At 42.5% G+C, this 17,264-nt stretch overlaps 1 protein-coding gene across 1 annotated transcript in view; it reads right to left on the reverse strand.

The window, feature by feature from the left end:
• ttll5 (tubulin tyrosine ligase-like family, member 5) overlaps positions 1–17,264 on the reverse strand; it is a 42,751-nt gene that overhangs the window by 11,541 nt on the left and 13,946 nt on the right. Inside the window, 15 exon segments of the mRNA XM_034563580.1 lie at positions 5,595–5,734; positions 7,645–7,832; positions 7,917–8,489; positions 8,764–8,894; positions 9,018–9,109; positions 9,199–9,345; positions 9,778–9,895; positions 11,044–11,299; positions 11,561–11,698; positions 11,701–11,708; positions 12,319–12,381; positions 12,927–13,018; positions 13,153–13,260; positions 14,155–14,196; positions 14,828–14,922. Coding sequence (XP_034419471.1) covers positions 5,595–5,734; positions 7,645–7,832; positions 7,917–8,489; positions 8,764–8,894; positions 9,018–9,109; positions 9,199–9,345; positions 9,778–9,895; positions 11,044–11,299; positions 11,561–11,698; positions 11,701–11,708; positions 12,319–12,381; positions 12,927–13,018; positions 13,153–13,260; positions 14,155–14,196; positions 14,828–14,922 — 2,191 coding nt within the window.

Here is a 17,264-nt window from a genome sequence, read left to right on the forward strand (position 1 = left end):
ATGCAGTGACACAAAATGGAAAAAGTGATGTGTGAGAAAACCCTGCGCCAGTAAAAGCTCCAAAGTGTGTGGTGAGGAAATATGAACCTGAATACATTACATTTATTTGATTAAAAATGGCAGGCAGTGATGGGTGAGGGTAAGCAGCATATGTTTAGATAGGTGGTCCCCGGAATTATTTAACAATCAGAAGTGATCAGGAGTTACAGAAGGTGCAGACGCCCTGGCTTAGTCAATAAAAACAGGGGGAGGAGACAATGGAAAAATAGACACAATAGAATTATAGCATACATTGAGAGGTAGGAGTGCTAGCATAATGTTAAAAATAATGACATAGAAAAGTCTCAAATGAAGTTACTACTGACGTACTACTGACCCATCTTAATAGTTGACAATTACCTGCAAAATTTAGAGTTTAAAGTTTAAATTGCTTAATAGTAAGCCATAATACCACAGTATTTGCTACCATCTTGTCCTTGTCAGTTATTTTCCCATCCAATCAAAGCAGAGGTGTTGCAGTACCTGATTAACTAACCCATTTCTCTTCACATGTTGAGTTGCAACACCGCCGGCAAAAAGCAAAAAAGACCAGACAGCTGACAGAGTCCCAGTCTGTAGCTGCTGGGCCCACAGAAGCCTCAAGTCAAAGTGTGCAGATCAGAGTCAAAGTAGAGGGCAAGCCTGTGGCAAACAGGCTGAACTAAAAACCTTTCCTCTTTGCCTCAGTGCTCCCCGAGCTTCACGTTCCATTCACATCACAAAGCCACAACCTGGAAAGCAAACTTTTTGACGAGTTGCACGAGTTTGTAACTGGATTATCTGTCATTAAAACTAAGCCTGTTTCAGCCTTTTTTTCTATTTTGGCCCCTGTTAAAGCAATGAGGCGATCCTCCCCTTCAGACATGCTTAAATTGAATCTACGTTGAGTCTGGTACGCACAGACAGAAAATGGGATCAAGAGTACTATTGGGAGCTGTGACGAAAAAAATCCAAAGAGAAAACGGAGAGCAATACAAGTACAGAAATGGGATCCCTGGGGGTCATAATCACAAAAGAAATTCTTGTAAATTCCTCCCATTACGTGCAATAACATTTGTCCATGGGTATAGAGTAAAAGGAAACACTGTCGACCTTAAGTCACAATAGCTGCTGTATATTTCGAGCCAATCTAAAATTAGAATTCATTTAATCTTGAACAATACACACTGTGGGATAATAATCTTGTGTCGCTCAAGTGAAAACATATTCCTGCCCTGTGAGACACAAGGCATCTTAAACTCATGTGAACATAATGGCACATACGTATATTGCAAAAACAACTGGTGTGACCACGGGCCAATTCTAATTTTTTTTGCTTCTGGAAACAAAGGCTCGTCTGTGAACCTCGCAAAGCCAGAGATTCTACAACGCCAGGAGACAAAACAAAAACTGTTCCTTTGTTTACAACAGTCATTTCCTTCAGCTTGGCTGCAGTTTGCACACTGGACCACAGGGACCTTCAGCGCTACCAGTTTATTAGCGTATGGTCTAGAAAAAGCTGTTTCTCCGGACAAGAGCGTTTGCTTTCCATGGTTACAATGTTGCAGAAGGGCCCCAAGGAGAAGTCTTTTTAGACAGGGATTGTCAACACAACACTACAGGAAACATACATCAGAATCACCATGAATTCAAACCCAGCAATGCAGGGACAGGCGGGAGAGAAGAGCAGGTTTACAGCTGAGTTTCTCTTCACTAGTGCAGCACATGTGTCTGGGGCTCCAACAACCTGGGACCTCCCTCCCTGCTGGACTACTGCTCGTGGGTGTCAGTTTACTCCCCGCTGTGCTTGCCATTTTTTAATATGCTGATAGGACTTCCTGTTGAACAACACAGCAGTGTGAGTTAAGCATCAATCTAACTATGTGTGAATGTGGGAAAATGGACGGACTGAGATGACATCATGCCACAGTATCTCAAAGCCATGCCTGGTCAGTGTAAACATCAGCTGCCTCAAGAGTGTGAGGGTATTTCCAGCCATTACTCAGTTGATTGTTTGCCTTGTTTTATTGCAACAACATGACACTGAACAGAACTGTCCTTAAAATAGAGTTTTGACTTGTATCTGGGCATTTGTTCTTGCATCAGTTTAGACATGGTTCAAAGCAGTGGGGAGAAATATAAGATCCTGAAACTACCAGCGGTTTGTTCCAAAATACAGGTTTACTAAAACCTAGAATATCCTGACATCTGGAACACGTACGGATGTAAACTGACCAGTTCAAGGTTTTACTCTCAAAGGAGCCCCGGGAACTGAAAGGAAGACATAATGTAGGTTTGAGTCCAAAAATGACATGTTTGATGAAGATGACATTGACGTTCTAGATTTAAATAAAATGTATTAACTCAAGAATGCACCTTATTATTTGTATGTACTGCTGTAGAGGTGTGTATATCTGCTGCCTCAATCCATCCATTTACTGGAATTTCACTCTCTTACCTTAACGGTTCTTCCTCCTATTACCGCCATCTGGCTCCAATAATTTCAAATAAAAACTTCTCTTCTTTTCAATTCAAGGAAGAGAGACATCAAACCTCCATCAAAGATGTTTTACATTTTCACCAGAGCCTTTCTGATTAGTTGGGTTGTTGGTTCAGCAAATGACCCGTCATAAAATCCTTTTGAATGGTTTGTTCTCACAAAATTAGACCAAGTCAAACATCAATCTAACAAAGTATTGAACAGAACAAAAAAATACCCAGGATAAGCAGAGTTGTGGTATTTCTCAGTTCTAGCTGTGCTGGAGGTTTGCGGTCATTTGTATGTACAGTGAGAAGAAAATAAGGAGACATTTTTGTGGGCAGGGTGCTAATGCAGCTCAAGACACATTATATCACATGACTAATACAAGTGGAGAGGACCAACCATGACCTGCTACTGACTAAATACTATACACTTCATCCCAAACTCAAACTGCAACTAAGCAAACTAAATCACTCAAAACGGAGATTAATCAGCCATAAGTGAGAGACCTGTCTGTATGAAAAATGTGTAGCAGCAACCAAACACAACAAACTGCTTGTTATTCGTGAGGTTGTCTTCTTGACTGTAGTCAGAATGTCTGACTGTCGGAGTGTTTTATACTGCTCACATCATTTCACAAGTACGCTGAATGGAAATCATCATAAATGTTTCAGGAGGTCTAACACCGGAAATGATCCCCCGGCTTACTGTTGATGCATGAAGACCTGCAGTATGGCTCCGAGCCCTCCGGTTGTCAGCACACTGCAGTGAGGCAGCAGCTCTCATAGTGCTGATGAAGCATACCTGGTAGATCCTGGCAGCGGCACTTCAAAGAGACCTGTTACTCTTTGAAACCCATCATACTTCACCCCTGTGGTTGCTTAAAGAGCCAGTGTGCTTAACAGTTTCAGTATGTTTGGCACAAACCATCGGCCCGAAAGTAGGGGGGAAGGGACACAGGAAATTCTGTGTTATAAGAAACAGCTCCGAGGTGAAATCAAGGCAATTTATCCTAATATCTTATTAAAGACATTTCACTGCAATAAGAGGTGAACGCCAAACCCAGGGCTGGGAGTACTAGGAGACAAGAGAGCTTTTGTATTGTAAGCCAGTGACAAATGGGAAGATAGAGGCAGCTGTGTATTTTCTGGAGATTTGGAACAAAAGCTACTGTATATTCCACCCTCTATGAATTATTAACCTGAAAAGTTGAACTTATATGTATTTTGTGATGAATTAAGTGCCAACACAGTATAGGAAAAGCCAAAATATTTAAAGGGAATGACGAAGAAATGTATGATCCAATCAAAGCACGAGAGTTCTAAGGGAGATCAAAAGGTGACTTCTCTTTCCTCAGTATCAAAAGCTGCGTGAAGCTATCCGTAAAAAATGATACATTCAATTAAATCTTTGTGGAAAAAAAAAAAAACATTTTAAAAAGGGAACCGGCCAGCAAACATTCTTGGAATTCCCTGACAGCTCGATACGTAAGGAAGGGCAGGACTGGAAAAACAGTCCAAGATCAAGGCCAAGCTGTCTGAGACATTGTCACTCACACATCAAGACAAAAGCGGAGTGGCCCTCAATGAATTACACCTTCAAATAGCCGCTTTATTATCCTGGCCTGGTACCATACAGCATGGCTGTGTGATCATAATCTGTCCTTCTGTTTCCTTCCTTCCCTCCTCAGAGCAATGGGAGAGATATGGGGTGAGGGATGGGGTTGTTGCAGAGGCGAAAGCTTGGAGCAGACAGACTATGTGGGTGTTAAAGTGGCCCCTTCAACGCGGCCTCCATCCCACCAATGCAATGTTTTAAGCTGCCAGCATGCTTCACACACTCCCGACACTCAGCGGCCAATTCTAGTGTTATTTTGCTCCACAAAGCACTAATAAAAAGAGAATAAAATGCCCATTTCCAGGCACGTATTGAACTAACCTGCCCAGAGGAGTGTTGGCGCTGCGCAATCCTTTTCCAAAGACTAACAATCTTCAATCTAAAAATTCGTCAGAGACCATTAAAAAAGCATTTAGATTATATTGAGTGTGACCAAATAGGCTACCACAATCTAAGTGTCCACAGTAAAGACTTGTGTAAAGTTGATTACACAAAATATCCTCAGGACATTGATTTGTCCAAAGGGATTAATACTTGATAAGTGCACAGCTTTTTTGTCTTTTAAACACCTCAATCTCAAGAATGAAAAAAGCAACTCAACTATAGTATTTTAACTCTTTCGGCCTCATGACAAATCCTCGAAAATAAGTATGGCAGTTTAAACAAACAACGCAGAGGTTTGGTTTGTGCGAAATGAAAAACTGTAGCAATTTCCACAAAATAAAGTACAACTGAACTCCCTTTTTTTAATGTATTTCATCGAATTTATGTAAAACTATTATGAAATAAAAAAATGTATGTTCCCCCTTTGGTTTCTGATTTCTGGTCTCAAATGAGAACAAACGAGAAGTGACTTGCAGAGCAGGTATGTATGTTGTTGCAGACAAGAAAAAATAATAATTTCAGTTGGACTTGAAGATGTTGCAGTTCTCTAAGTGTAAATGTAAATGAAGTGCAAAGTCTGTGTCCCCAAGCACCCCGAAGTTGCTGTGTTTCCTGTGACAAAAATTTGCTTTCCACTCTGCAGTTTACTATAAACCAGGTTCTGCAAATCTCTGTATACTGTAGGTCATCTTAGAAAGTGAGGAGAAAAATGGGGAGGAAATATAAAGAGCTACTGAAAGAAAGATTGGAAGAAATGGGCAATGGTTGTTTGTCGGGTTGCACCATTCAAACATTTTCAATACTTGGTTTCAGGGTGTCTGTTGATTCCAAGTACCAATCTGATACCAGTGCTCCCATCTTCCCATCTTAAAGATGTTGTACCACACTGTGCAAAGCCCATTGGAGTCATTTTGATCAGGATAACGTGAGGCCAGGGATTGTTGTAGCACTAATAACTGATTGAGCAGCCTACGATGACTGAGTGAATAACTAAAAGCATTTTTTAAATGCCCTTCTCACCCACAGTATTACTTTCTTTTTTTAACAAAACCCTGAAATAGCCTCTGCATATGCCACAGGTCTTTGGACTCACCTAGTGCTGCTACATAGATCTGTTCCAGAGTGAACCGCCTTCACTGGCCCTTGGGTTGTAGCAGCAGTATGCCGCGCTTTAGGGTTCAGTGTGCCGCTCTCTCTGCTCAGCATCCTGTTTGCCAGGTTCAGGTTGGTCAACTGTGGGCAGAGAAGAAAACAGATCATTCAAATAAAACCAATTTAAAATATTTTTCATTTCACACACACTCTGTATTAACAAGATGTATGTATTCACTGACATCACTGAAATCAATGTTAAGTCGAGTCACTTCAACCAAACACCTCACTAATCCCAATATCTACAGCAAATGGGAATGCGTGATGAATAAGCACTCATATTGTGTTCCTCCCTGCATCGACCACTTTATTCTCTTGCCTCTGGGGGCTATGTGAAATGTACACACAGCACATGGCCGAGCTAGTCTCTGTTCAGCACTAAATCCAGGTGTCCCCCTCCCCCCTCTCCATCTCTGACAGAATCAGCTATATCATGACTCGCCAGCCAAAATCTGTTTATGACTACTGTAGCAACTGCACCTCTGTGCTGCTCCGTACTACCCTGGGAATTATGTTCAGTAAAACCTAATGGGTGAATAAATTATACTGCCGTGGCCTTTTATTTACTTTATTTTCTCCTGTGCACTAAATAGTCCAATGGGAAAATAGTAATGCTGCCAGGCCTTGTACGACGTGACAAAATGTGTCAGCATGGTGTTACACAGCCTCAGCTCTAAGTTACTTATTAAGGGAGACTGGATGTATTCTTACAAGCAAATTAAAAAACACATGTGGAAGCCAACACAGGGCTTTTCGACGAATTGTCATATATCATATATCATGATAAGCCATTAAAATGTGTATATATCTACCATAATGAATATAACTTTACCACATAAGGCACAGTTACCATTGTTCAGTGGATATAATTCCCAGAACGTCCCATCGTCTAAGGTCATGTGCACCAACTTATCTCAGCACAGGAGTATATTCACTTTATTGAAGGTGACTATGCCTGACTATACTCAATTTCTGTTTCTGTTTTGTATACATTCTGACCAGCTTGAGAGCGAGTAATTACTTAAAACTCAGAGGTCAACTAGGACACCAGGGTGTTTACAACGTTCTCCATTTAGTTGACTTCAAATCTGAGTCCTGAAAAAACACTCAGAGCCTTCAAGTGAAAAAGACTGGACTATTTCACTCCACCAAATACACTGCTGCCATGCCCAGGATTAACTATTCATATGAAATACAGCAAACACCGTTTAGAATAGACAGAATAATGTAGTCACGAGGAAGCCATAAAATCTGCAGTCTGTGTGGTCTGGTGCATCACAAAAAAAAAAAGTAAGAACAAATCCAGTGAGGCAGAGGAGGTAGAAGAGGAGGAAGGAGAAGAGGTTGAGGGACTCCCCACGCCCAATGACAAACCTTTGGGGTATATAGGAGAACGTGGTGATGGAGCCAATGGAGCTGCCGCTCCCCTGCTCAGTGCCAATTTGCTACATTCCTCTATTTATAAGCATCAATTACCAGAAAAAAAGTGTCTGCTTGTTAAGTATCAACAGAAATCACTCCACCCATGGTGCATCTGATAATGAGACCTCACACAGAGCTGAGGCTTGATGCAGATCACCACTGTTTAGGCCAGCCAGCTTCAAACCCCAGTTCCAGATCCACCCCCGCACCAACCCCAGCCCACAGACTGCAGAGCCGAGGACTGAAGAAGGAAGGTGCACGGTACGAGGCAGCAGACCCTCCGGCTCCAACAGGTCTGCTGAACGAATGAGCAGCTAGATGCCGCCAATCAGCATGGGGTCAGAGCCAGGTTTACACATCAACAAAGAGAAATATCAGAGACCTCACAGTGAGAGACTACTCCAGCCGCCCCAGATTCCTCTTCCTTACATGAAACACTACACAGATCAGTTTACAGTTGCTTAATAACTCAACATGGCGTCTTATTCCAGCACAATGAAACTTCCTGCTCCCGGTGGGAATAGCTGCGGGCACAGTGGACCATAGAGGTAAAAACCTAGTGAACTCACGTGTTGTGTCAGCAGGTTGATGTGACTGGAGCTGGCATAGTTGCGAGCAACCTGCTTGTCAGCCAGTTTCTGCAGCGCTGAGATGAAGGCCTGCTGGTTAGACTGGGCTTGGGCCGACAGCGAGTTTAACTCCTTTAATGTCCCCGTTGAGTTGTACTTCAGCTTACTGGAACGGCTCCTCCTGATCACTGATAGACAGAGCAACAGAAGGCTAGTATGATAACACGGGAGTGAGTATGATAGACAACAGCAATGTAAAGTACTGAGTTTACCTTGGCCTGCAGAGGTAGGTCGAGAGAGCTTCTGGTTATAGATGTGCGCGGCACTCGGGATGAAAGAGGCTGCTGCTCCAGAGCTGGACGTCGTTGAGGTAAAGGACTGAATCCTCCTGAGCGCCTGGCTGGGTGTACCACTACACATTGTGTGAGCGCCAGTGGATACAGCTGTCCACATTGCTCTCGGGGGCTGTGTGACCACGAGGGCCGGGGTGTATGCAGGAGGGTCGGAGAGAGTCTCAGGATGGCAGAACTGAGATTTAGCCAAGGACTGTGCATAGGACGGTGGCTGAAGAGGTGGCGGCGGTGGCGGACAGTGGAGAGGCATGGACGTCGGGGCTGTGGAGCAGTGCTGAATATGGCTGCAGTCTAAAGTCACGGGAAAGCTGGAGCAGTGCTGGAAGGCCAGGACCTCTGGCTGGGTTTGACCAGTTCTACCCGCTGCTTGTCGGTCTTCAGTACAGACAGAGGGCTGACTGTCAGTGGCCTTGATGTCTGGGTCACAGCTGACTTTACCTCTGGAGAGCGAGGACTCTGAAGCACAGGAATCCTCTTTGGCCACAGGGAGAGCTGTTCAGAAGAGGAAAGAAGCCAGAGCTCTTTTATCATCAGTTAGCCATTCCTCGGCTCTGACACACATTTGTTTTCCCCCCTATGAGTCCTAATCGTTTGAAGCTGACCTTTTCTTCACCCCAGATGACTCAATCTTTTTTCCTATCACTTTTTTAGGGGTTTACAAATCTAAACTATTCCTGTTTACTGTGCTGGAATGATAAAATATTAAACATAAACCAGACCTTCAGTAACAGAAATACGGGGGAAAAAACATGCGGGAGGAACTCACTCTTGGAGTTCTCACAGTTGCCTAAATCTCTTAAGGCGTTTAGTTCATGACCGTCTTTCTTAACACTCTTAACGGTGGCTGATTTATTTTTCTGTGTGTAGAATGTCAGTACTTCCTCCAAATCGTTTTCACTGTTGACAAAAAAAAAAGACAGAACATAAATAGAGATCACTCTTCAGTCAGTAGCATATATAGCTTTAACAGTCAAGAGCCAAGTACTGAACAATGGACAGTGGGCTTGCCAACTCACTAACCTTGCTGCCGTGATGTACTCCTTAAACACACCGGGGTTAACACAATGCTCCTCTTCCCTGTTCTCGGTTTTTTTCACCAAATGTTCAGTTTCCTGAGAAGATAGGAAAGAATAAGACATCAGGTATACGCAATATGCATAATATTTCCCAGATTACATCTGTGGAGTCTGGGAACAGGCACCTTGTTGTAAGAGTGGATAAACTCTCCGAGCTGGTGGGACAGGATGCGTCTGCGGTCTTGGAGTGGAAGCTGTCGACTGGGCAAGACCACCTTTATGTCTTGTTGAAGGTTACTGGCTGCCCTCCTCAGGAAGCGAATCACCAGCTCCTGGGCAGAAAAATGACATTTACATTAACCACTGATTCATCCTGCTGCACTTATTCAAGCTACCTGCGTGTTCGCCGATCAGGATCCAAAGCTTTTCAAAGTGTTGAACCGTAGAAAGTCGACTTCAATTCACATTGATTTTCCCCGAAGGTTTGAGGTCACTGATGATGATGATGATGATGATGATGATGATGATGATGATGATGTATGCCCGAACAATGCAGACTTTCCAATCAGGCTAACTTCTACAGAGACCACGTTTTCCTTCAGTGTGGCCACAAATGTGTCTCGTACACATTTCCAGGGTACATATGAGTAACTGAACAATAATAAGGGGAAATCTGGCGCGTTTATACATACAAGGTAGGCAATGCCCCAGGGCACTTATGTACATTTATTAGAAAAGGGAATTAAAAATGGTTATCATTATACCATTTGGTCGTTGTCCTTGTCTGGCCAGGCTGGGATGGTATTTGCCCGACTTTCTGCCAGCAGTCTTTGCTGGACTCGCTGCAGGTATGAGGAAAAGGCCATCCGGGCCTGCACTTTACTGGAGAGGAGGAAAATCATCAAGAACTGCAGAGGTACAGCAATGGAAAAGGAAAGAGCGAGCAACAGTTGCTCGTAAACATCATCAACTGGGTACTCTGCTAATACCCCTTTGATGCATCTGTTACCACAAAAAGAACAAGCAGTACTAATAGAATCATGAGCTGACATATTCTCCAGAAAAGAGAGAGGGGAAGCAGGTATGTATCACTTTCAGCCAAACTTTGTTGAAACACAATGTATCTCGTCTTGCACGGTATTAAAATGATAAACTGTCTCTGTGACCTGCGTGAACCTTGAAAGAGTACTGTCAGAAGATTGGAAAAAAAAATAATTATGTTTTGGAAAAGACTGTCAAACGCAAACAATGATATGCAGTACTATAATTTTGCTGCTCCATGCAAAGTCCTGGCAAGCCCGGAGGAATTTCTACAAACTCAGACTTGTTATTGTAATCCTCCCTCAAATTATAATTTCAGGCACACTTTTAAAATCACCATCAGACCGCAGTCTTTGTTGCACTTGGTGTGTATATGGTATCATTATCTAGATAAAAGAATATATTAAAAGGGAAGATGTTTTTTGTACTATTTCTACAATTTGGAAAGCATTATGTATGTTGATATCATCTTACCACAACTCCCTTCACCTCTCACTCAGTACACAGTCACAGAAAAGGTTATAATTCTAGCTTTCTTGCTGGGCGATCACGGACCATAGCACTTAAGCTCCTACCTGTGATGTTTCTCTCATCTACACTTGCTCAAAACTAACTAGAGTGATGAACCACCTGGGGTAATGCTTTTAGTTAGAGTAGCTCAGAAGATACCACAATAACATAAAAATGAAATAGTAGAATGATGTATTTTCTATACAAATGTGTAAGCTGTGTGTAGACTATTAGACTCTCTGATACGTAAAATAAACAATGGAATTGCATGTGTTGAGTCCAGCAATAAGTAAGCAAATCACAGACAATGGATCTACCTGTGGTGACGATTATACCAACAACATACTGTAGGTCGTATGGTGACAAGGGTACACAAAGAGTGGGAGGTGCCTTAGTGCATTTTGTATTTCCCCTTATTACACAGGGAACATACAGTGCAGGAGAAAGAAGAGAGCAGCAGCCCAGCATAACAGACTGACCTGAGGTCCCAGCCCTGCTGAAGGATGTTGAGCAGGTTGACTCTGGGCCTGGCATTGTGCGGGGCTGCCTCTGAGCTGGACAGAGCCTCACTGTGGCAGCGCTCCAGCGGTGTGGCCACTTGTTTTCTTTGCTGTGTTACCAAAGCCTTGTGTGAGACTGACTCAAGAGCTTGTTTCACCTCCTCCCTTTCCTCCTGAGTGCAGTCCTCTCCCTCCTGACTGCTGCTCTCCATCGGGGAGGCCTTGGGTTCCTTCCCTGAGGTATGCAGCATTGCAAAGGAAAGACACATGCCAATTGCATCACTGACATTTTGGATAAAATATAATAGGGGTTCCATTGTTGCTGCAATGAAATGAACTCGTACAGAGTCATATTTGGCCAACTGTATCATGACACAAGAGACTTATTTATTGGAAAGTAAAAGACATTAGCTTATAATGTTGTCCCACTTAGCTATACTCTGGTTAGTCAAAAAGAAGTTGTTTCCCAAAGTGAGGCAGAACACATCAAGCCTACCGGATTTCTTCTTCCCTGCGGCAGAGCGATGAGTCAGGTGGCGCTGTCTCCTCTTCCGTGCCTCCAGAGACGGCAGCTTTCTCTCGTACTGGACATCGTGACATCCGTGGCTGGCGTCCACCTGCGGCTGCACATTCTCGTCATATTCCTGAGAGCGAGACATGTTGTCAAAATAACAACACCTACAATGATTTATATGTGTATCATCAATCATTACGAAGCAGAGCAACGGTTGTAAACTTTAACTGAAGTCAGTTCTGAGAAAGATGAATGTGGGTGAGTAGCTGGTCCAGAAGTTGACATGATAGAAAGTTATGGTCCAGAGGAGAAAAGATAAATGAGAAATAATAACAGAAACTTGCTGCAACAAACGTCTCCTTAATCTGGCGAACGAACAAATGTGGAAAAATCCTAGATGGGTTTAGTTAATCTCCATACAATATTGCATAAAAGTCAAAGCTGCGGTAAAAACTTGAAAACTGATTAAAATAACATAAATGCATGCTGTATTACAATAACCAAATGTGGTTCAATAAAAAGGCACAGTTCGTCTATAATTGTCTATCCCCTCCTGCCCCCAAATCACCGCCACAGAGCTTCATAGACATTGGGCGCACGCTGGAAAGGTTGAATGTGCAACGTCTTCTCAGCTGTTTCTCTCACCTATCCAACCCAAAGACCAAACAAACGACACAAACCGTTTCCACATGAAATGGAGAGATTTAATCCCCAATCCCAACCACAACGGAAATGCTTACCTTTCATGGAAAAGTCTGTTTGCCAACATGTAGTTCAACGATGTCTTAGACTCCAGATATCCACTGAGAGAAGAAGATAATAAGCAAATTACAATAATCATAAAGGCACAAGCCCCAATGAGCCTCGGTCTCATTTGCGGCAAATGTGTTAAGATGTAGGCTTCTGTGATATAGCCACTCTGGAAGTAGCTACAGTTAAATGCACCAATATTTACCCAGAACACTCAATAATATGCTCTTAAAAATGCCACAAAATCCGTGCTGCTAGAAGAGTCATGGATCTAATCAAGCAACAAATCCTCATAAAGGAATATGAATTGCAAGCACAAAAACAGATTTCCTCTCTAATAGTGGCTCCAATGCCATTTCAACATAAAGTTGCTGTCTGATATAAGCCACATAATATGCAGAGCTAAAGAAAAGCCATCTTGGTGCACCTTAGTCTGGTGGTTCAATTAGTGAGTCAAGAGGAGTCGTGTGGTCTGGCTTTAGGTCCTAATTGCATTCATTTAATCTAAGTGCCCCACTTATTTGAAGACATTATTAATAATGAGTAACCTTATAGACAAACTCCCCTTGGGGATTACAAGTGTTCCTTCTCAGCTCACCCATAGAGCTCCCAGGTTTCTGCGGTGGGGAAGATCCTGACGAAGCCTCCCCGTCTCTCGTACTCTTCCTTTATCCTCCTCAGCACTTTGATCTATGTTAGTGAAAGAAAACAACAGACGTGTGCTAACAGTAATTAAAAGTTACTGTACTTTCAGGTTGCCATAATGTGTTAATTTAACAAAATCCCACACTACATGTCACACACTACCATTTCAAAGGCTTTACCTCGTCAGCAGTCAAGCTCAAAGTGCTGTCTCCTTGGCCCTGTTTAGATCGGAGCTTGTCTTTGGACCCCTCTGTGTCTGAGTTACTAGCTGGTGCGGGCCTCTGACGCTACAGGGGAGAAGAGGGGAGACAAAATCAACTAATGCCAACCGCTAATGCCTACTGGTATATCTCTTTACAACATAAATACTGGCCAATGTTAAAAATTACAAAATCCAGATTGATCCCATCTTTTTATCAATTCAAGTATGCTTAAAGGTTGTAATAGTTGCAATTTGTACATTTTTGGTAAAGACATCGATGTTACTGAAGAACTACTAATCTGAAACACAATTCTCATTTATAAATGTAAAATGAGCAAACTACAGCTTGTGTAACAAAAAAATACCCTCTCTTCTCTTCTTTCTGTCACATAAATGAAGCATTTTGGTTCTGCACTGGCCTCCCTGGCTGCCCCCTCGCTGCATGCACTACCAGGCTGTGATCGACAACTTTGGCATGCCAGAGGGGCAGAACCCCACAGATCCACATACTTAATTTGTCATCTAAATAGCTGGGGGATTCAATTTGTCTGACACAGCTGGGGAGATACAAAGGCAGCCAAAAAGTGACAAGGCCCAATCTTTCAAAAAGAAAGACTCATCTGTTAATCCTAATCAGAGTAAAGGGAGAGGAGACGTTCTCTGAAGGGCCCTGGAGTTCTACAACAGCCTTTAGCGACGTCGAAGTAACTCTGTACATCAAAGTCTCTGAGTTGTGGGTTAAAGTGGTGCATTGAAGCACTTTACTAAGGCCACTTTTCTAATGTAATGAGAATTCTATTAAGAATAGCACTAGAAATCAATCTGTCTGTGTATGTCACTATGATAAATGGTAAAGCCACATAATCAAATAAGGAGAAAGCAGTAAGCAATTTCTTACCAGTAAAGTTACGGGCATCAGGAAATTGCAAAGGAACAAGATAAAAGAAGATTAATATGTCTGAGTCTGAAGAAAGCTCACCGTTCTGCTGTGTGTCATGGCTGTCGGTGCAGAAAGAGGTTTCTAAGAGGCAATTGGTGAAGACGTTAGGTTGTGGGTGAGCATTACTGTTGAACCTTAAAGAAGCTGCATACAGTGCACGCTCCATCGATACACAACAATGAAACATTGTTACTGTAGGTCTAAACAGGCTCTTTACAAAATATAAGGTGGAGCAGAAATCTGTCTGATTTAGTAATCTCCCTCCAGCAGATCCTGTGCCAAATCTGGGTGCAGTAGTCGAGGGGAGGGAGCCAAGTGCATTAACTGTTGTGGCATCATTAGGCAACAAGGCCTAGAGAGAGCATTAGTCACTTGATTAGAAATGATAAAACAATAAGCCACAGAGAGTAGCTCTTACAAACTGATGTCACTCAAACAGTGTAATTACATTAGCAGTTGTTTTGCATTACACCATTTTCCATGAGGGTAGAAGAAGAGCTCAGTGACAGTGGCAGGAATGTACTGTAAGCAACAGAGAGATGAAGACAAGAAGGGGAATGTTTCACAAGGAAGGGTGAATGAGTGCAACACTTGGCGCCACTCTTTGCTGTGTGCTAGTGTGTCTGTGTGTGTGTGTGTGTGTGTGTGTGTGTGTGTGTGTGTGTGTGTGTGTGTGTGTGTGTGTGTGAGAGAGAGAGAGAGCATCCAGTACCTGTGTTCTTTGGGCTGCTGGGTGCTTGAGGCTGGGGTCCAGGGTGACTCGGTCAGAGCGTGGTTGTCTCGATAGGGGGTCCTGACACACAAAGCCTGCGGGGACACATTAGAGCCATAAAGAGCTAAATCAATGACATCAGATCTTAAACATGTTACTCATTCCCATGACCTTCATATATTGCATCAGATCTTCAATGTTAGTGCAAGACGACCAAAGTACAGCGAGGGACACAAAGGCAATACATTACATGTAAATCAACTATATCTTTACATATTTGCTCTAAAAAAAAAAAAAGTAAGACATGTTTTGATATACTGGCACACCCAAGCCCCCTGATGTGAACCACTGACCTCACAGAATAGTTTGACATTTTTGGAAATACGTTTGTTTACTTTCTTCCCCAGAGTTAAATGACAGGATTGATATCACTCTCACATCTGCCTGTTGAATTTAAAGCTGCAGCCAGCAGCTGGTTAGCTTAGCTTAGCATAAAGACTGGAAACAGGAGGAAACGAGCCTGGCTCTGTTCAAAGGTAACACAATCTGCCTCGCAGACACTATTAAGTGCAATAATTAACACGTAATATCTTGTTTGATCTGTACGTACAAACACCAAAGTGTAAAAACAACAATTCAATGTTTTATGGGAAGTTACATGCCAGACTATTTCTTGTCTCAGAGCAGTTGCCAGGCAACCATCGAAGGCTGTAGGAAGTTACAGCTAGTACCCCTCATAAAACTTGAATTTGTATCCATATAAAAAAGATATTTCTGAGCTTAAGAGGTGCTGGTAGAGGTATTTAGCTGTTCCCTCTTGTTCCAGCCTTTATGTTATGCTATGCTAACCGGCTGCTGGCTGGAGCATTATTATGGACAGATGTGAGAGTCGTATTGATCCTGACAGCTCACCCTGCGCCAGAGAGAAAATACACATATTTCCCAGAATGTCAAACTATTCCTTCAACTTTTTACTGAAAGAAAGTAGACATGTTTTCTAATTGTGGCACTTTGGATGTATATGCTGTGGCTCCACACATTTAAATGTTAGTGGTGGTTGATAAGGGTGGGGGAACATGTTTGTAATTCACATTTACCACAAAGATGTCAATAAGATTTAAATCTTCTGTTTATTAATTCCCAAACTCCCTCAAGGCTATCAATGGGTAAAAATGAAATGTTAAAGAAATATGTTTATGTTGCATTGGGCAGTCACACTTGACAGCTTGGAGCTCGAGGCTCTTTGTACTACCTCATCCGAGCTGACAGGTAAGAATCCGGCCTCTGCATGCTCTTTCCTAAACACAGCAATTATTACAAACATGGGCGACACGGAGCTGACAGCTTCACACACAGGCGGAAAATGAATGCTAATGGTATGCTGTCATTATTTACAGGTCTGGGATGGGGCCCAAGTGTTATCAGCCAACAGCCCCTTAGTTTGTTTGGTACATAATAGATGTGCTATGTTTTACATGCCACTGCTTATTTTCCCTGCACCCGCAGTCCAAAGATAACTGGCAATTTATGATTCTACTCTTTCATTTAATAAGCAGGAGGGGAGGGTTTCAAGCCACAGCATCGACTAGGCTGAGACGCATGTGCACACACACACACACACACACACACACACACACACACACACACACACAGACACACACACATTCCTTTAATATCATTAGGAGACCACAGACAGACTTAATTGTTCAGTGCCAGTTTAGATGGATGCCTGCTAATCAGTGGGCTCCGTATATCCTGTGAATGGTAATAAGGATAAATAATAATGAGGATGAGGTAAAGTTAAATAATCAAGAGACGTGAAAGTCATGGCTAATGTTTGTCTCCGTTTTGCTCAGACAAACCTTCAGACCTCTGTATGCAGGCATAGTGTTATATATTGATTTTAATTTAGACATTACAATATATTATAAGCTCTTGTGTCTTAGTAGTAATTCAATAATTAAGTAGGCAGGATACAACAGAGACACATCTCATTCCCTGCTACAAACAATTCTGTAAACAGTGTTTATCTCTGCCTCGGGCCAGACATGTGTTGTATCTCCATGTGAAAGATTGCCTAGTTTGACATCTCAGATCCAGTTTCTCAAGAAAGCTTAATGACTACAAAATAACAAAGGCCTCTGTTGAAAATTTGATCCGCAAGTCATTTGATGTGAATTAATGAAGCCTGCGGTTTATTCTCTCAACACTGGAGCCATACAGCTATGTGTGGCAGTTTGCACAAACTCAATGAGTAGAATGAAGGAAAACATTAAGCATTAATGTTAACAGACAACTGTCTCCACCTGCGTGAAAGCTGCTGGTTACAAGTAAAGCCAAATATCATTGATGCCCTTGGAGTGAGGTTAGCGAAGACAATTCAGCACAATTAACGATTAATTTAACATCAGCTTTTCCAAATACAACATCTTTATTC

The sequence above is a fragment of the Cyclopterus lumpus genome, chromosome 22 (genome assembly GCF_009769545.1).
Source record: "Cyclopterus lumpus isolate fCycLum1 chromosome 22, fCycLum1.pri, whole genome shotgun sequence".
NCBI lineage: Eukaryota > Metazoa > Chordata > Actinopteri > Perciformes > Cyclopteridae > Cyclopterus > Cyclopterus lumpus.